This window comes from Pongo pygmaeus, chromosome 23 (genome assembly GCF_028885625.2).
Source record: "Pongo pygmaeus isolate AG05252 chromosome 23, NHGRI_mPonPyg2-v2.0_pri, whole genome shotgun sequence".
Lineage (NCBI taxonomy): Eukaryota > Metazoa > Chordata > Mammalia > Primates > Hominidae > Pongo > Pongo pygmaeus.
The window spans coordinates 26,637,599-26,658,474 of NC_085931.1; the positions used below are offsets into that span (position 1 = coordinate 26,637,599).

The 20,876-nt window shown below is 34.5% G+C and overlaps 1 protein-coding gene across 1 annotated transcript in view; it reads right to left on the reverse strand.

Moving 5' to 3' along the window:
- Positions 1-3,901: 3,901 nt before the first annotated feature.
- Positions 3,902-20,876, reverse strand: part of LOC129023613 (ankyrin repeat domain-containing protein 36A-like) — a 132,862-nt gene continuing 115,887 nt past the window's right edge. Inside the window, exons 75-82 of the mRNA XM_063663411.1 lie at positions 18,699-18,918; positions 16,148-16,331; positions 13,751-14,668; positions 12,201-12,353; positions 10,617-10,687; positions 10,201-10,294; positions 9,673-9,702; positions 3,902-9,070 (exon numbers count right to left, since the gene is read on the reverse strand). Coding sequence (XP_063519481.1) covers positions 9,679-9,702; positions 10,201-10,294; positions 10,617-10,687; positions 12,201-12,353; positions 13,751-14,668; positions 16,148-16,331; positions 18,699-18,918 — 1,664 coding nt within the window. The 3' untranslated portion in view covers positions 3,902-9,070; positions 9,673-9,678. The remainder of the gene's footprint in view (positions 9,071-9,672; positions 9,703-10,200; positions 10,295-10,616; positions 10,688-12,200; positions 12,354-13,750; positions 14,669-16,147; positions 16,332-18,698; positions 18,919-20,876) is intronic.

The window sequence follows — 20,876 nt, forward strand, 5'->3', positions numbered from 1 at the left end:
CCTTGTGAAGATACTGTAAACACTGTTGAAATGACACACACACACACAAAACCTATCTTATTATACAAACTGATTTGATAAAGCAGTGGCAGCATTAGATAGAATGGACTTTCATTTTGAAAGGTGTTCAACTGTGAGGTAAAATGCTATCCAACAGCATGGCACACTACAGATAAATCTTTCATCAAAGGAATCAATTGATGCAGCAAACTTTACTGTTGTCTTATTTTAAGAAATTGCCACAGCCACCTCAGTCTGCGGCAACCACCACCTTAATCATTCAGCAGCCATCAACACAGAGGAAAGACTCTTTCTCAGCAAAAATTAAAATTCACTGAAGGCTCAGATGATCATTTGCATTTTTAGCAATAAAGTAGTTTTTAAAGTATGAATTGTAGACATAAGGCTATTGCACACTTTATAGACTATAGTATAGTATAAAAAACTTTTATATGCAGTGTAAAACTAAAAGTTCAAGTTCTTGTTATATTGTGGTTGCCTGGAACCACACCTGCAATATCTCTGAAATATGCCTGTACAAGAAAATATGGATAACATACTAAAATAAATTTGGGAAACAATTCATTAACAGAATGATAGTTCTGAAGTAGGAATAGATATGATAACAGAAAACAAATAGAAATTCTATATAGAGAGAATACAACAAACTAAAAATTTAATACAATGCTTCAGCAGCTGATTTTATTAGCAGAAAAAAAGAATCAGTGAGCTTAAAGAAAAAAACATTTGAAATGATTCCATCAGGGGAAAAACAAAAACAACAAAAAAGAATAACAAATGCATATGGCAATTATGGGACTCAATCAAACAACCCAACTTTCATATAATATCAGTTTCTGAAGGAGAAGAAAAAGAAAAAGGCCTAGAAAGCATATTCAACGAAATAATGATGAAAAATTTCTCAAACATGAAGAATGATGACAACATCGAGGTATGAAAATTGTAGAGGTCATGAATCCATTTCAATCCAAGAGGAGTTTATCAACACACATCACAATGAAGTTATTAAAAATGAGAAACAAAGAATACTGAAAACAGAAAAAAAACAAGTAATACATCACATTCAAGGGAGCTTCAATATGGCTTTCAGTGGATTTCTCTGCAGAAAACCCTACAGTCCACAAGAGAAATGGATGATGTATTCAAAATGCTAAAGCAAACAAACAAAAATGCCAATCAACAATACTGTGCCCGGCCAGGTGAAGTGGCTCATACCTGTAATCCCAGCACTTTGGGAGGCCGAAGCAGGTGGATCAAGAGGTCAGGAGTTCAAGACCAGCCTGGCCAACATGATGAAACCCCATCTCTACTAAAAATACAAAAATTAGCTAGGCATGGTGGCACGGGCCTGTAATCCCAACTACTCGGGAGGCTGAGGCAGGAGAATTGCTTGAACCTGGCAGGCGGAGATTGCAGTGAGCAAGCTTCAACCTGGGAGGTGAGATCGCACCACTGCACTCCAACCTGGGTGACAGAGCAAGACTCCATCTTGAAAAAAAAATGCTGTGCCTAGCAAAGCTGTCCTGTAGAAATGAGGGAAAGGGAGATATAAAAACCTTGCTATACAAAAAAAAAAAAACTAAAAAAGTTTATAATCAATATCCCTGACTGATCGGAATTACTAAAGGAAGAGCCTTACATTGAAATAAAAGCCTAAATAGTAAGAAAAAAACATATAAAAGTAAAAAGCTTCAATGCTATCAGTAATACACAGTCATGCTCAAAATGCTCTAATATTCTAAGGGTGGTTTGTAAAGCAATTTTATCCCTACTAGTAGGGTTAGCAGACAAAGCTATTGAAAATAACTGTAGCTACAATAAATTGTTAAGATAGATAAATATGAAATAAAAGTGTAAATTCTGACATAAAATTGTACAATTGTATGGCAGAGAGAATGAAAATGTAGACTTTTGGATGCAATTAAAAGAGAAGTTGTTATCAGAAGTTGTTATAATAGCTTGTTATAAGAATATGATATTTTATGTAAGTTTCATGATAACCACAAAACAAAACCTACAGTAACTGCACAAAATAAAAAAGTTTATTTTGCAATTTATCCAAAATTTTAAAGCATACCACCACAGAAAGCCATCAAGCTATAAAAGAGTTCAGCAAGAGAGAAAAAGGAAACAAAGAACTTATAAAACAATCAGAAAAAAAATTACAAAGTGGCAGGAGCAAGTCCTTCCCTATAAATAATTACCCTGATAGTAAGTGCATTACATTGTCAAATAAAAGGACATAGAGCATCTCAATGGATAGAATAAAAAACAAGATTCAATCATGTGCTGCCTACAAGAGACTCACTTTACTAGTCAAGACATATATAGGCTGAAATTGAAAAGATGAAAAAAGATATTCCATGCAAATGGAAACTAAAATAGAGCAGGGGGAGCTATACTTATTGTTAAAAGAAATAAACTAAGTCGAAACCTATAAAAGAGATAGGGTTCACTGCATAATGATACAGGAGTTAATTCATCATGAAGACATAATATTTGTAAATATATATGCACTCAAGGTCAGAAGACCTAAATTCATGAAGCAATTATTAAATAATCTGATGAGAAAAATATACTGCAATACTATAATAGTAGGAGACCTCAATACCCCAATTTCAACAATGGAAAGATCATTTAGAAAGATAATAAATTAAGAAACATTAGATTTGAATTACACTTTGGAGCAACTGGATCTAACAGATATATCCAGAACATCCTATCCAACAGCAGAAGTGTACATGTTCTTCTGAAACGTGGGTGGAACATTCTTCAGTATGTATCATATGTTAGGCCACAAAACAGATCTTAAGAAATATTAGAGAATTGAATTATAGAAAAAAAATTTTTGCATCCCAAGGGCATAAAGCTAGAAATCAGTAACAGAAGAAATCTTGAAAAATACATAAAATGGCAAAATTTAACATATTCATAAATGGCCCATGAGTTACAGAAAAAATAAAAAACATATTTTAAGACACACAAAAATGAAAACACAACATACCAAAACTTATACAATGTAGTTAAATCAATCATTATACCTCAATGAACTAGATGAGAAACAAAGCCAAGAATTAGCAGAAATAAGAAAATAGCAAAGATTAACGTGGAAATAAATAAAATAGATATGAGAAAACCAATGGAAAGAATTAATACTGAACTTTTTTTTAAGGCGATAAACAAAATCAACCAATCCATATCTAGACTAACTAGAAAAAAGACTATTCCAACAAATAAGATCAGAAATGAAATAGGAGAAATTACAACTTTTAACTCTAAAATACAAAGGATTACAATTGTTCATATAATGAACATTTGTATGCCAACAACTTGGATAACATAGAAGAAATAAAAACATTTCCGCAAATATACAAATTACTAAGACTGAATCAAGAAGAAACAGAAAATCTGAATGGACTAATAAATAATAAGGAAATTGAAGCAGAATTTTTTTTTTTTTTGGAAGCGGAGTTTCGCTTTTGTTGCCCAGGGTAGAGTGCAATGGCACAATCTCAGCTAACTGCAGCCTCCACCTCCCAGGTTCAAGCTATTCTCCTACCTCAGCCTCCCAAGTAGCTGGGATTACAGGCACCCACCACCATGCCAAGTTGATTTTTTGTATTTTTAGTAGAGACAGGGTTTCATTATGTTGGCCAGGCTGGTCTCGAACTCCAGACCTCAGGCAATCCACCCGCCTCAGCCTCCCAAAGTGCTAGGATTACAGGCATGAGCCACCAAACCCAGCCTGAAGCAGAAATTAAAAGCCTCCCATGAAAGAAAAGCATAGGACCAGAAGGCTTCACTGCTAAATTCTGACAAACCTTTAAAGAACTAATAGTAATTACTCTCAAACACTTTCAAAAAAGTGAAATAGAGGAAATATTTCCAAACTCATTTTATTAGGCTACCATCATTCTGATACCAAAGACAGACAAGGACACTACAAGAGACAAAAATACTAGGCCAATGTCAGTAATGAACCCTGATACAAAAATCTTCAACAAAATATTAGAAACCAAATTTAAGAATATATGAATGGAATCATTCACCATGATCAAGTGGGATTTATCTTTTGGATGCAAGGTGGTTTCATCATATGCATATGAATACATGTGATAAAATGCATGAACAAAGTCAAAGACAAAAATCATATGATTCTCTCAATACACGCAGAAAAAGCACATGACAAAATTTAAAACCCTTTCATGATGAAAGCTCTCAACAAATTCAGTGTAGAGAAAATGTATCTTGACACAAAAAAGAACCAGGTATGACAAGCTCTTAGCTAACATTATTCTCAACAATGAAAAGTTGAAAGCTTTTCCTCCACGTTCAGGGACAAGACAATGATGACCACTCTCACCACTTCTTTTCTTCGTAACAGTGGAATTCCTAGGCAGAACAATTAGACAAGAAAAGAAAATAAAAGCATCCTACTCAGAAAAAAAATAAGTGAAATTATCTCTAATTGCAGACAACATGATTCTGTATACAGAAAACTCTAAGTATTCCACCAAAAACTGTTAGAACTGATGCATGAATTCAATAAGGTTTCAGGATACAAAATAAACTAACAAAGATCAGAAGCGTTTCTGTATACAAATAACAAACTACCTGAAGAAATTTTAAAAAAAATCCCAAGTACGATAGCAATACAAATTAAATACTTAGGTGTAAATTTAAGCAAAAAATTAAAAGTCCTGTATATGAAAAACTATAAAACACCAATGAATAAAAATTTAAAAACACAAGTAAATGAAAAATTCATGCTTGTGGATGGGATGAATTAATATTGTGAAAATGAACAAAATACCAAAAGCAACATATTTGATGCAATCACTATCAAAATTCCAATGCCATTCTTTTACAGAAATGGAAAAAAATCTTGACATTTGTATTGAACAGACCTAAAATAGACAAAATAATCTTGAACAAAAAGAACAAAGCTAGAGACAGCATGCTACCTAATTTTATTACATATTGTAAAACAATTGTAATCCAAATAGCATGGTAGTGGCATATAAACGGACAAATTGGCTAAACAAAATGGAAAACCCAGAAATAAACCCACACACGGTCAACTTATTTTTGACAAAGGTGCCAAGGACACACAATAGTTAAAGGATAGTCTGTTATACAAATGGTGTTGAGAAAACTGAATATCCACAGGAAAAATAAAGTTAGTCCCTTAACTTACACCACATACTAATATCAACTCCAAATGAAGATTTAAATAGAAGGCCTGAACTGTAAAATTACTGGAAGAAAACATAGAGTTAAAGCTCCACAACACTGGTCTCAGCAATACTGTTTTTGATGTAACCCTGATAGCAGTCAACCAAAGCAGAAATAGACAAATTTGTTGTGGCTTAGTTTTGAATTTCTGGTCATTTACTCAGTCTGGTCATTACTTTCCCACACTTCATGGTTACAAGTACCAGTCAAGAGGTGGATCCACCTTTCTACTGCAGTATCTGAAAATCACTGTCTGTTCTATCCTCTGCCTGACCCTCTCTGGCATTCTTGGGATCTACATTTTGATGGAAATGTAATGCTCTGAAACCCTAGGCATATAGGAACCAGAAACATGTATGCAGACTCTACTTACAGACAGCAACATAGTTGGAAATATAGTAATCAAATATTTTATATCTGTTTCTTAGAGATCTGGATTCCACTAAAACGGATTCATGGGTGTCAGGGCATTAGGGGTATGGACTGATAACAAACCTCTCCCTTTTCAGTGCCAAACCAAGTTAGAAATAAAAACAAGAGGTCAGATCAGTATCCAAATACATTATTCCTTGTAAAACTGATTTAGAAACTATGGCTTACTGTTGACCAAAAAAGACTTCCAATATTTCCCCCAGCCTTGACTTTAGAACCTGAACAAAAAAAAGTTCATCTGAAGAACAGTCAGTTACCCACCAGTGTAGGCAGGGTCTGCATCTGCGTTCCACTCCTCCTGTTCAGAATCCAGAGGAGAAAGAGAGACTAGATGTACTCATTGATCATTGAGTAAGTTTGCCTTACTAACAGGCAAACGTGGACCAACGGATTTGATGGGACCAATGGATAAGATTTCCCATCCACCAAATAAGTCACATCTTCTCCTGGCTCTGGGAATGAGCCAGATAAAGGTGAAGAGTTGGCAGTGTTTCTACTCAATATTTGTGAGAAGACTGAAGGTGTTGTCAATGGGTAGATAGAAATGGAATGAGGTGGGAAAGTTTTACTCATTACCAACTTCTTTTCATTCATGTAGTATATGCTGAAGGTAGCCGCTAGAAGAACTGACTTCTGGAAAGATCATTCCTCTCACAATTGCTTGATCTTGAGTATTTTATTTTTGTGTTAAAGAACTGATATTGGTTTGTGTACACTGAAATAATGGGAGGAAGCTCTGTATGGAAGGAAAAGAAAGTTTCCTTTCTTTTCTAGAGCCTTCTGTTCAGGTTATCTGAGTCTCCTTATTCGTGGGATGAGTGTCCACAACAATCTCCACAATCCTGTGTCTGGTCATTGAAGGTATATATCAGAGTGACACTTGGAAACGTGGTATAAAGAAGAAATATGCATTTGTCAAATGAAAAATTAAAATGTAAAAAAAAAAGTTTAATAGGGAAAAACAGAATGAGAAGGGCAGGGACTTGATTAGAGTTTTGTCAACTGGGACAAACATTGCAGTTTTAGCCAAATACTTGCCATCTTTTTAGTGGAAGACTTTGACATGTAAGTTCTAGATTATACTTTCATTTATAAATAACTGTGTAGCTTAATGAGATGGCCCCTGTTAGTATCTTAGGCCATCTATTGAAGGTTTACTAAATTCTTCCAAGGCATGTGAGTCAGTGCTCCTCAGCAAAGCAGTGACAAACCTGCTTTTCCCTGGTTTCCCCAACTGTGTAAAACCTTATTAAAGAATTCCTGAACAATATAAATTTCCCTCAGCAAGATGGAACTTCCCAAGCTCTTGTCTCAGGAGAGAATGTGGATTATAGAAAGATTGTGGGTGTGAGCAGAGTGGGAAGTTATTTAGGTAATAAGATATTCAGGCTCAGCACAGTGGCTCACGCCTGTAATCCCAGCACTTTGGGTGGCCGAGGCGGGCAGATCACAAGGTCAGGAGATGGAGACCATCCTGGCTAACATGGAGAAACCCCATCTCTACTAAAAATACAAAAAAAAAACTAGCCGGGCACCTGTAGTCGCAGCTACACGGGAGGCTGAGGCAGGAGAACTGCATGAACCCAGAAGGCAGAGCTTGCAGTCAGCCAAGATCATGCCACTGCACTCCAGCCTGGACGACAGAGCCAGACTCCGTCTCAAAAAAAAATAATAAAAAAATAAAAAGTTAAAGAGGCCAAGAAACATTATTTAAAACACGATATAAATTTTCATCAGACATAAAAGATACAAAAATATTTTCATTTAATAAACATCTTTGCATGTCACATATTTAATGGGAAACAAAATATCATGTTAATAGCCTAGTAATACAATTTTATTATCTTTTAGATTTTTTTTGTCAGCACGTATTCTTTCTGTTTTGTTTTGCGTTTGAGATGGAGTCACTCTGTCGCTCAGGCTGGAGTGCAGTGGCACGATCTTGGCTCACTGAAACCTCTGCCTCCCGGGTTCAAGTGATTCTCCCACCTCGGCCTCCCAAGTAACTGAGACTATAGGCATGCACCACCACACCCAGCTAATTTTTGTATTTTTAGTACAGACAGGATTTCACCATATTGGCCAGGCTGGTCTTGAACTCCTGACCTCAAGTGATCCACCCGCACTGGCCTCCCAAAGTGCTGAGAATACAGGCATAAGCCACTGCAGCCAGCCAGCACAAATTCTTATTATGCTTTTAAAACTAGTTATTGATTTAGATTTTACTCATTAGTAGATTCTAGTGCAGAAGCCATAGAGCAACAGTCCCCAGCCTTTTTGGCACCAGGCACCAGTTTTGTGAAAGATAATTTTTCCACAGATGGGGGTTTGGGGGATGGTTTCAGGATGATGATTCAAGCATATTACATCTATCGTGCACTTTATTTCTATTATTACTACATTGTAATACATAATGAAATAATTATACAACTCATCATAATGTAGAATCAATGGGAGTCCTGAGCTTGTTTTTCTGTAACTAGCTGGTCCCATCGTGAAGAGAGAGGAGACAATGACATATCATCAGGCATTAGAGTCTCATAAGGAGCATGTGACCTAGATCCCTTGAACGTGCAATTCACAATAGGATTTTCACTCCTATGAGAATCTAATGCCTTTGCTGATCTGACAGGAGGCAGGGCTCAGGTGATAATGTGAGCAACGGGGAGTGGCTGGAAATACAGATGAAGCTTCACTCGCTTGCCTGCCACTCACCTCCTGCTGTGCAGCCTGGTTCCTAACAGGTCATGGACCTGACTGTGGCCTGGGGGTTGGGGACCACTGCTATAGAGGATTCAGATTTAAATTCAGAAGTTAGAATGAAAAAGAATTATATTCTTTATCTAAATGATTTCACAGTTAACTAAGAGAAAGTCAGTATAAGTTGAAAAGTTTATCAGTGTTAATAAGAATGAAAAATATGTACAATATGCAATTACTATTAAATATAATTTGCCCATAGTTGCACACTGAATTCATTATCACGGCAGTTAAGTATCAGAGCTTCTGGTTTCTCACTCTTCATTCATGTATTCAGCAACCATGTGCTAAGGTACTAGGACAAGCACTGGAATAACAAGATAAAGATGATACGGTCCACCCTTCAACAACTGTATGCTATAATCTGAAAAAACAAACAGGCAATTCCCATACAGAGTCATACATACAATGACAGGCATAAGACACCACTTACTGGAAGGCATAGAAGGGATACTAGCCCAGATTTGTGTCAATATTGTAGGCTTTTTAGTAGAGGCAAGTCATAGGTTGATATTTGAAGGGGAAGGAAAACACATGTAGGATAGAGGGAAGAAGTAAATGCAAAGAGCTGGAGGTGAGGACGATCACTGTGGAGCTCCATGTAGTCTAGTTCGGCTGGATGCTAGAACAAAGGAGCAGAGTATGGTAAGTGGTGAAAGATAAGGCTGAATAACCTGACAAGAACCACACTGATGTGAGAGTTTTGATTCCATGCTAAGGAATTTTCAACTTTTCCCAGAGGCAAAAGTAAACCAACGACAAAGTCAATGACTAGAGATTTAAAATGTCACTGGTCAAGTGACTGCTTGTGACCTGTAATTACTTAACTAATTGTTATCACATGAGTGTGGGGTCTGTTAGCCTTAAGTCACTACCTTAACCTCGAGAAGTTGATGATGCCTTTGTTTTCTGAGAACAGTTTCAGTGTGCAGGCTGACAGTTCTATAGGGGTGGCAGAAGAAAAGTGTAGGGCCAGAAAAAAAGGGATACACAGACTTCTTGAGATTTTTTTTAAAGCTATGGAACATGATGAAGTAACAAAGCATAAGTATACCCTTCACTATGAATGTTTATGTTTTCACATCTTTCACTAGATGTGTGTAAGAAAAAATATTTAATGTAGCATTTATTAACCAAGCAATTGAGAGAAATACCGTTCACTACTTAAGAGTTTATTTCAGAAATCAATGATTTGAATTTAATTCATAAATTTTGGCAACATACCTTCATCTAGCTCTTGAACACCTGCAGCATCTGAAATAAATCAAATATTACTTATAATGTTTCAGTCAAACAAGAGACATTATCATGTAAACCCACTGTAAGTCAAGGAACATCTGTACTGTAGATTGATCATCCCTAATCTAAAAATATGAAATCCAAAATGCTCTACAATCTGAAACTTTTTGAGCACGGACATGACACCACAACTGCAATGTTCCACACCTGACCTCATGTGACAGGCTCTGGTGAAAACAGTAAAAACTTTGTTACCTGCAAAAAATTACTGTAAAACATTGTAGAGAATTACCTTCAGGCTATGAGCATAAGGTATATATGAAACATAAATGAATTTCATGTTTAGACTCAGGTACCATCCCCAAGATATTTCATTAGGTATATACAAATATTCCAAAATCTGAAAAAAATCTACTTTTGGTCCCAAGCATTTTGGACAAGGGATATTTAACCCGTCCTACTGGAAAAATAAAATTCCTTTTCAGTATGACAGAAATTAAGAGATCAGCTTACCAAACTTGAATGCTGCAGGATTTTCTCAAGCCGCTCAATTTGGTCATCCTGTTTTTTAATCGTTTTTCTCATCATGGCATTTTCTACTTCAAGCCTAAAATGTGCATTTTAAAATAATTACTCTCACACATAATTGTTTTTAAATCATGTAAATCCTAAACAAACTTCTGAAGGTATAATTACACAAATTCTTAGCGATTGCAAAAGTAGATGATTGGGCTACTGTGTCATTTTTCTACCTGTGTTTTGTTGATAATATGCAAAATTCAGGAATGTAGAAAAATGATGTATTTCAATATAGCTTACAGATGAAATTTTTTGGCTTCACAAAGACATACTTATTATCATAACTGATACAATTTTCATACTACAGTGCTCTTTTGCTAAGTTATTTTGTGTGCTGCTTCAAATTTTACTTTTGTGCGTCGCCTTCCATCTCCTTGATACATCTTACAGTAGCTGTAAGTTGATCCCGTATTTCTTGAAACTAAAACAAAGAATTTTAAAAAATTACATTTGGAAATGACCTAAATGTCCATAAGTAGATTAATGAATCAACAAAATATATATAAAATATTTTAGACTATCACAATCTTTTTTATTTAAAAAAGGTCAGAATCTAGGAGAAATCATCCCATTACCTGTTTTCTGTAATTAATTTTAGTGGGACACTGCTACACCCCTTCAATCTGCATATTGTTCATGGCTACTTTTGTGCTATAACTGCAGGGCTGAGTTATTGCAACAATGATCTTATGGCTCACAAAGCCTTAAATAATACTATCTGGCCCTTTACAGAAAAGTTCACAGACCCCTGCTCTAAGACTAAAACACAACATTCTTCTTGCTTTTGAATTACATTTTATCAGTTAAATATTCAAACTTACAAACTGGTAAAATGTGGAAAGATAAAGGATTACCTCATGCTAAGCATTTATATTTTGAATTCCAAACACTACCACATCAACTATAATTTTATTTTTTGTATGTATGCATTTAGTTTTATTATAGCAAAGCAACTTGCACATTTTTAAATATTTAAAACTAAGTGTCATCTTTCCTTTCTAGGGAAACAACAAGAAAATTAAAAAACAAGCAGGAACAAAATTAAAATCCACAAAGTCAGTTCCAAATAAGGTCCTACAGGATCTTATTGACCCTCTCACTGAATAGCAAGACTCAAGTCATCATTAGGAGAGAAGTAATTTAAAAGCGTCATCTTAAACTGCAAAGATGTCCATTAAACATGCCAAAGGAGAAATCTTGTTGTCTAAATGCCCACTTAACCAACCCAAACATCTCAAACCCATCCTTTGCTGACCTTCTATAACCACCTTTTTAGTTTAGCTTTTTCTATAAATAAGAGAAAATAGATACATGTTGGCAAATGCTAACTCTCCATATTCATATAGAGACAGAATGTGCTCTCTGAGCCCAATACAGAGAGTAAGGATTTTCATCGAAATAAAAATTTATTCAGTAAAATGGCCTTTCTGAACAAGTTAACCTGAAATCTATGAAATAAGTATACACAGGTTCTTTATACATTCAGAAAAGTAGAGACTAAAAATAAGATAATTTTCTGAAACATTCCATTAGACATTATCCTCTGAATTAATCTGGCTTGCCTCACCATGCCAACAGAGAAATCATTAAAAATAGACTGTTTAACAGGAAAAAAAAACTCTCTCAACTTCTGTGAGAATTGATGCATAATTCTCAACTTTCCTAAGGTTAAATATTTAAGAAAAAAATATATGTATAAAAAATGGCAGAATGAAAGCCAGAGATTAAGATATAGGTGTGTTATAATAAAATTTTAATAAAATTAATAATAAGGAAAATACAAAAGAAAGCCATCCACTATAAAATTTTAATAAAATTAATTATAATAAAAATACAAAAGAAAGCCATCCACTAAAATTAGTACCCCAAAGCACTTTATATTAGTTAACTAGCTACAGATTAACAGCTGTTGGCATGCAAAGTTTCATACATACTTGACTTCTCATTTGGTCTAATTTCTTCCTTGAATCCTGCATCTCATTTTCTAAATAGATGCAGTGACGCGATGAAGCATCCAGCAAAGCTTTTGTTGCTGATTGTTTGTTTAAGACATCATCTCGTTTTCGTTGAAGCTGTCTCACAGCTACCTGATAAGATGTTATTTTTGTTACTGATTTTACAAATCACCTTATTATTAAACCATTAATAATATTTAACTCTAAAGCATACACTATGAAAAATATCACCACACAGACCGATTCACCTTCTTTTCCTCGTGTGTACACATTCCTGTGTATTAATGAATCCAGTTAAGGATACAGAAGGTGTTATCTTCCTGCCAAACTGGTATTGTTATTCACACAACATTTCAGCCCACTAGTCATTCCTCCCCTGATGAATCTGCAATGCTTAAAAACCTGAAGTCTCAAAAAGAAATGAGTATGTGGGTGAGACCGATGGTAGTAAATTATACATTGTGGAATGATTTCCCTCTTTCTTTTTATTAGAAACTCAAATCAACCTCAGAGTTCCTCACATTAAATCATCTGCTTAAATTCTTCCAATAGATGTGTATCTCAGAAGAAAAGTAAAATTACAGTGGTCTTAGATGCTCTAAGTAACCTGCCCTCCACCTCCCGCCCTGACTCAGCTGCTGTATCTCTCCTCCCTACTCACTCCATTCCTACTCTACGTGAATCCTGCCACTCTTCGTTAGTCTGAAATCCTCCTTAGTCTGAAAATGGGGATCCAGTGTCAAACTAATAAATCACAGATAGCTATGCCTCTCTTTGTCCTGGACAAAGTTATATCCAAATGATAGTAATTGAGCCTTGAAATAAAAAGTATGAGCAAATTTTTTATTTAAAAACTGAAAGTAAATTATAAATGCCAGTGGGAAGATTAAATCAAACATGATTTGGCTAAAATTTACTGCATTTTCCCCATATTATAATATAAGTAAAGTTAGATGCCTTTAAAGAATAGAATGATCATATCTATACATAATTTGAGATTGAAATAGTTCCAGATTTAAGTCAAATTGACATGAAGAAAAACAAAATTTTACCAACTAAGACATATTTAAAGCTACTGAAGAAAAGTAATTATGAAATAGGGAATACCCTTCAGTTCATGTAGGAAATCTGAAATTAACTGTCAAAGTACCCCACTTAATTGAATCAATTTCAAAATACCATTTTAGGTATGAGCATTTCCATATATCTGATTGATCATGGTCTTAAAATGTTGCAACATAAATACATTAAAATTATTATTTCAGCAGTATAAGACTATATTATTATTAGTCTATATTAACATTTTATAACTTAAAATTTTATAAGTGACACATTGACTTTAATCAGAGGAAAGCATCTCTCAGTTCTAACTTTGACTTGCTGGAAACAAGGAATGTTTCTAAGCAGATATATTTATCATATGTATCCTTTTTTATATTCAACTAGATCCAACATTCAACTGTAACCAAATATTACTTTAAATTTTACTTCAGGAAGTTTGAAAAATACTTATTTTTCTTGATACTTACTTCTCTTTCTGCTTTCTCTTCTTCATACTGGCGTTCTTTTCCTTTCCAATGATTCAATTCATTGACCAACATTTTACTGTCTTCTTCTAGTAAAAGACAGCGCTTTCTGCACTCAGCTTGAAGGTTTTGTACTCTAGCATCACATCTGGCTTGAATATTAAGTATTGCTTTTTCTTGATTGTCAGCTTTGTTGCGAGCATCATCCAGTTGCTGTTGAAGCAACATATTTTGTTTTTTTAGTTGACAAAATCTTTCCTGCTTTTCTATGCATTTTTCCATTCTATTGTATCCACTTTTGTACATTTTTTCAATGTCCTTCATTCGACTCTGTTTTTGCTTTAGCTCACTTTGCACGTATTCAAAAACCAAAGCCTTTTCTTTCAGAGCCTCTCTTGTGTAATGCAGCTCAGTTTCGAGGACTCTGGACTTACTCTCAGCTTTAGAAAGTTGCAGAGAGAGAATCAGAACACAAGAATTCAAATTTTCCTGTAAATGACACCATTTATCTACTGTGCCCTGGAACGCAAGCTCTTGGTCTCTTTCTGATGAGTGACTTTGATCATGATCACATAGAGCAGCATTCAGTCTACAACGGTATGATTGCATTTCTGTTTCCAGTCTTTGCCTGCTCTCTCTTTGCTTCTCCAGTTTGGAATGGAGCGTTGTGTTTTCATCCGTCAGAGCAGCAAGCTGTCCACTATAACAGGCTATCGTTTTTGCTAATGTTTCTTCATTCCGTTTTAGAGTCTTTTGAAGGTCTTCACGCTTTCTTTTCACAATTTCAAAGTCTTTTAAGTATTTCTTTTCCAGGTTTTGGTTTTTTATTGTGTCTTTTTCCAGCCTGAGCCTGGCAATTTCATCTTGCATCAAGCTGTTTTCATGCAGCAGGTCTTCTTCTTTTTCATCAGTTTCAGAAATCTAAGTAAAACAAAGAAAACTTGTAACTAGTATCCAATAGGATAACATATTGTGATTGCTTCTGAAATTAAATAATAACCCGTACATTTATACAACGAGAGGTTGCCATAACTGGATATCTAACTGGGAAAAAAGAAGTGGAGTCAAAACCTCAAACCTCATACAGCATAAATTCCCCAAAGTTCAAAAGTTTATTTGAAGACAGTGAATCCATGAAAGCAAAAAGGAAACCACTAGATAATTTTTTTAAATTTCAGGATAAAAAAAGGCTTTTACTGCATTACAACAAATTGCAAGGCATAAAGAATTAATAACTATGACCACATTAAAAAATTGGGTTTACACTCTAACATCTAAACTATACCTCTCCCTATAGTGAGAGCCTTAGCTTGGCAGATATTTGGACAGATGAATGACATTTTCCAAATTCTTTAAGTTCCCTTTTTCTAAAATATCTAAAATATCTAGGATATCTATTCTACTTTTCTAATATTGTCATGGTCAGTTTTAAGAATGACATTTATTGATAAATGATAAGTCTAGGCATTGTACTAAGCACTTTTACACACACAAATCAATGAACTCATTTAGTTATAATTCTATAGCAAAAGGTTAAAAATATAAGCAAGCTGCAGGATTTTTTCCAGCTTTTCTGACTCTACTCCTAGTGCTCTTCCAACAAATCAGTAACTTCTGTGAGGTAGATATATACATACAAAAATAATCTTCCTTTTCAAGACACCAAAAGTCAAGAAAATTAAATTTATAAAGCTCTTTTTAGAAAATCATGAGATTATTTACTATTGTGATAACTTTTATTTCTTTTCCATAACATTTGAAATGTAATTAACATGAAATAGGAGAAAATATGCTGAACTATGTCACTAGGAACAAAATACTTACAATATCATTAAGTATATATTATAGAATAGCATTGTTTTCACAAGGCCTTTGAACTAAAATAAAATATTTCAAGATTTATTATAAATAATTGTAGCTATAAATGCCATTATTCTTTTTTATTTTATTTTATTTTATTTTATTTATTTATTTTTTTTTTTGAGACAGAGTCTCACTCTGTTGCCCAGGCTGGAGTGCAGTGGCGGGATCTCGGCTCACTGCAAGCTCCACCTCCTGGGTTCACGCCATTGTCCTGCCTCAGCCTCCCGAGTAGCTGAGACTACAGGCGCCCGCCACCACGCCTGGCTACTTTTTTTTGCATTTTTAGTACAGACAGGGTTTCACCATGTTAGCCAGGATGGTCTTGATCTCCTGACCTTGTGATCCGCCTGCCTCGGCCTCCCAAAGTGCTGGGATTACAGGCGTGAGCCACCATGCCCGGCCCACCATGATTCATTTTTAAGATGAAATAAAATTTGGGGATTGTTTAGGCCTAAATAATATACATTAAATGAAAGAGATATTATAAGTAATATTAATAAGAGTAGAAATATGAAGTTTTACCAAACATTAATTTACCTGATTTGAATTATTTCCTCCTGTCTTCAATTCCACCTCTGCTGATTTGAGAGCCAGTTTAATTTGTTTTGTCACATCAGCTTCTGTCCTACATTGCTCTTTTGTTATTCTTAACTTTTCCCTAACTTTTTGGTGCAACTCTTCAACATTTCTTCTTTTCTTTTTTTCTTGCTGTATGGCAAATCTGTAAATATAATTATCTTAGAATTTATCTTATGAGTGAGGACTAAGCTGTAATTTATTATCTTGCCCAAATTCCTACCTAAGGGGTCCCGGGAGTCATGCTCTACAAACCATGGATTCTTATCAGATGGGTTTTATTTGACCCTGTATATTGTGACTTGCTTTTCAATCTGACTCTGACATAACATTATGAGACAAGGAAGAAAATATTTAATCCAAAATATATTTCCTTGCCATACCTTGAAATTGCCCTGCAAAGTCTCTTGTGGGAAAAATCCATATTCTATAGACAACTGCCCTTCCCCTTTGTTTTCCTTCCTTTCTATGCAGATCCAGGGCATAATCAGCTAAGAGCCAGTCACCCTTTTGGGTCCGATAAGAAACATTTCACAACCTGCTCTCTCTGAAGTCTGCTGAGAGATTTCTCTGCACAATAAAACTTGGTCCCCACAATCATTTATCTTAACCTGAACATTTCTTTCCATGAATCCCAGCTCTTCAAATAAACTCAACCAATTTTCAACTAGAAAATGTTTAAATTTACCTATAGCCTGGAAGCCCCAGCTTTGAGTTGGCCTGCCTTTCTGAACCAAACCAATGTATTTCTTAAATGTATTTGATTGATGTCTCATTACTCTCTAAAATGAATAAAACCAAGCTGCGCCCCGACCACCTTGGGCACATGTTCTCAGGACCTCCTGAGGGCTGTCGGGGGCCACGGTCACTCATATTTGGCTCAGAATAAATCTCTTCAAATATCTTACAGAGTTTGACTCTCTTTGTTGATATTAGAAAATAAAACATTCATACATTGGTTTATTATCCTAATAAAGTTTCTATGTTCTTAAATACTATTTTTCTTTCTAGTTCTCATGTTTTTAATTTCTCACCTCAATCTCATCCAAAGGACATGTATAAGTTGAAATGTATTGATAAAAGAACATCCTGCATAAGTTTCTGTTACTAGTAACTCTAGCAAATAGTATGAAAAAGGATGTTGAAAATTATTCAATAAAGTTACAAGATAAAAATTATCTTTTCTTCACACAGTAATTACTCCTCAATTAGGATGAATCATTTAGTTAATTAACATAGTTACTTTTTATAAACAAGTTCATACATTCACTAGAAATACATTTTCATCTTCATGAAACATTCATTGCAAGTATCCCTAAACATAATTTATATTGTAAGATAGCATTTTCGATGTCTTTATGAAACATATATCAGCAGATTACTGTAATCCAAGACTAGGTTAAGAATGTAATATGTTACCCTACACTTTTTAAGATTGTTTTTTGGGTAACACTTTCAGTCTATCCTGTTGATTAGTATGTATTTTATAACCAATTTTAAAATCTGTTTTGGAACAACACAAGATCTAATATTTAATTAAACAATAAAGAATAATACATGTCTTCAGCATAAAACTGAATTAATTTTATCTACATAGCAGAGACAGAGATGTTGAATAAGGTAATCAGTAATCACTTTCTATTTTACTTTTTATTCCCTGCATATTAAGAATAAAACTGGATTTTTTCTTTTCTTTTTTTTTTTTTTTGAGAGGGAGTCTTGTACTATCACTGGGCTGGAGTGCAATGGTGCAATCTCGGCTCACTGCAACCTCTGCCTCCCAGGTTCATGTGATTCTCCTGCCTCAGCCTCCTGAGTAGCTGGGATTACAGGTGCAACTACTACACCTGGTTAATTTTTTGTATTTTTAGTAGAGACAGCATTTCACTATGTTGGACAGACTGGTCTCGAACTCCTGACCTCATGATCTGCCCACCTCAGCCTACCAAAGTGCTGGGATTACAGGCGTGAGCCACTGCACCTGGCTGATAGTTTTTAAAATAATTATTCTGGGTAAAGAAAAATATCTGTTTTATACTCTGTTGGTTGAATTATAAATTAATATAAACATTCTTAAGAACAATTTAGAAATATTGATCAAAGATCTAAACAGATCTAAAAAAGTTTCTGTACTTTAACCAGAAGAATTTATCCAAAGTAAATAATTAGAAATGTAGAAAACTATGTGTATATAAAAGATGTTCCTTGTAGCATTATTACAAAAACTTTTTAAAACCTAAAATTCAATTCATCAATTAAATAATGAGATTTCCAAAGCATAAAATTCTATACAGCCATTAAAACTATGATTTAAAAGAATATGCATTTAATTATTAGAGAAGTATTCACAATCAAGAACTTGTGATATTATATCCAATAATTTCACACCCCATAAGATTAAGAAGCTTTCTTCCCTGTTAAATCCTAGAAAGTTCGCAATTACAAAACTTCTCCTTATATGTCTTTAATATAAAATAAATAGGTCAAACATTTATTTAAAACTAGGTCATACCTCAAACTACAGAGTTCTTTTTCCAATTCAAGTGCTTCATGCTCTAACTGTGATTTTATTTCTTCTTTTTGAGATAGTCTCTTTTGTAGTACACTAGCCTTATTTTTCATTTTTTGAATTTTTACTCTAAGTTGCTCACAGTGATTATCCTTAAGTTCTATTGATCTTTTACATAAACAAGATGTATTTTTAATTTTCAATAGGTGAACACAATCTGTAACTGGGAAAAAACAAAATAGAGATAAAATACATGAGTAGATTTTTGGATATAAAGGACTGTGCATTTTTAACATGTATTCATCCATACACTGAACAAGTATGTACATATTGAGTGCCTACAAGGTGGAAGATATTATAATAAGCTCTGCAGATAAGACAACACCTCTGCTATTGTTTTAGCTTAAAGTATAGTGAAGAACCAAGATAAAAAGGTGACAGTTATAAACTCAGATAGGTCCTGTAAAAAAAAAAAAAATAGTTATATGATTGTATAAGATAATTTGATCTATACTTCACCCAGGGAAGATTTCCCTGATGAAGAGATGCTACACTGAGAAATGAAGGATGAGAAAGAAGCAGTTAAGCAGAGAGGAAAGCAAAGCACTCTGGCCAGTTTGCAGCATGTGCTGTGCTGAAGCTCTGCTGCAATCTGTTACTAGCTCTGATGGAGTAACAGATACTGATTTTTCATCTTATCTGAATGAATAAAAAACAAAACAGACAAAATACATTAAACAATGATTTTCAACACAGTGGACTTCAGGCAATGAAGATGGTAGGTGATCACTGAAAGACAGAAAACAAATATAGCAGGCCTTACAAATGTCCCAGCTCTTTTGACAGAGTTTTGACAGAGGTTCGAGGCCATGACAAAGGGAGAAAATCTGACATACAGCTAGGGTGATGAAGCTGAGAGGCTAGTAAAACTAAAGCAGATAGAGATCACAGGACAGAAAACTGGAGATAAAAAAGCAGTACAGGAAACAAATCCTGGAGATGTGCAGAGATTCCCTCTTGGGTATTTAGTGGAGTAATGAAAAGTGCTTGTGTGCTAGGAAACTTCCTAAGAACAATGGAAAATAAAATTTAAAAAACGGTTAAAGAAAATTAGCAGAAACTATGTCTGGGGTTCACACAATGACTGGAAGAGGGTCCATTCCCATGAGCCAGGCCAAAATACCACATGCTTCACAGGACAATGAATATTCAGAAAGGTCTTGCCTCAGGAGTGAGGAATTACCCCAAATATAAAAGCAAGAATGGAAAGATTATAAGTAAATCTCTGTACTCCAAATAAAACTCAAGACAATAAGTGGAAACAGGGAAGGTTTTTTTTAAAAAAAAAATAAACCATACTTGCAGAGATGCAAATTACACTGTCAGAAGTAAAAACTATAGTGGATGGAAATAAACACAAATTACAGATAACAAAGGAAAAATTCCTAAATTTGACACGATAAACTGCAAGAAACTTTCAAGCAGCTAACAGATAACTCCCCAAATAAAAAAGAAGAGACAGAAAAAAAATTAAAGAAAAAATGGCCAAAAATATTCTAACCCTTAATACAAACCACAGTCCCACAGATTCAGGAAGCGTCTGGGACAGAAAAAAATGAAAATGTATCATTGTCATTTTTATACCATCTATGATGTATAATATTACTGAAGGTGAACTGTGATAAGTTAAAATTATATACTAAAAATCCTAAACACTAAGATAGCAAAACAGTTATCATTAATAAACCCAAAAATATATATAAAATTGAATCATAAAAAACAGTTGACTAATCTAAAAGAAAGCAGGAAAAGAAGGGGAACAAAGAACAGTTGGGACTAATAGCAATCAAACAGCTACTAGACAAACATAACTGTATCAATAATCACATGATAAATGACACTTGTCTAAGAACCTCAACTATAATACAGACTGTCAGGCTCAGCAAGAAAGCAAGACCCAACTACAGGCTGCCTATAAGAAATGCACTTTAAATGTAAAGACACAAATTGGTTGTAAGGATGGAAAAAGATACATGCTAACAGTTGCCAAAGGCAGCTGAGCAGGAGTGGCTGTATTAATACCAAAGTAGATTTCATAGCCAAAAAAAAAAAAAAAATCCAGCAATAAATAACAAAGCTCATGTCACAATAGTAAAAGGTTCAGTTAATCAACAAAACATA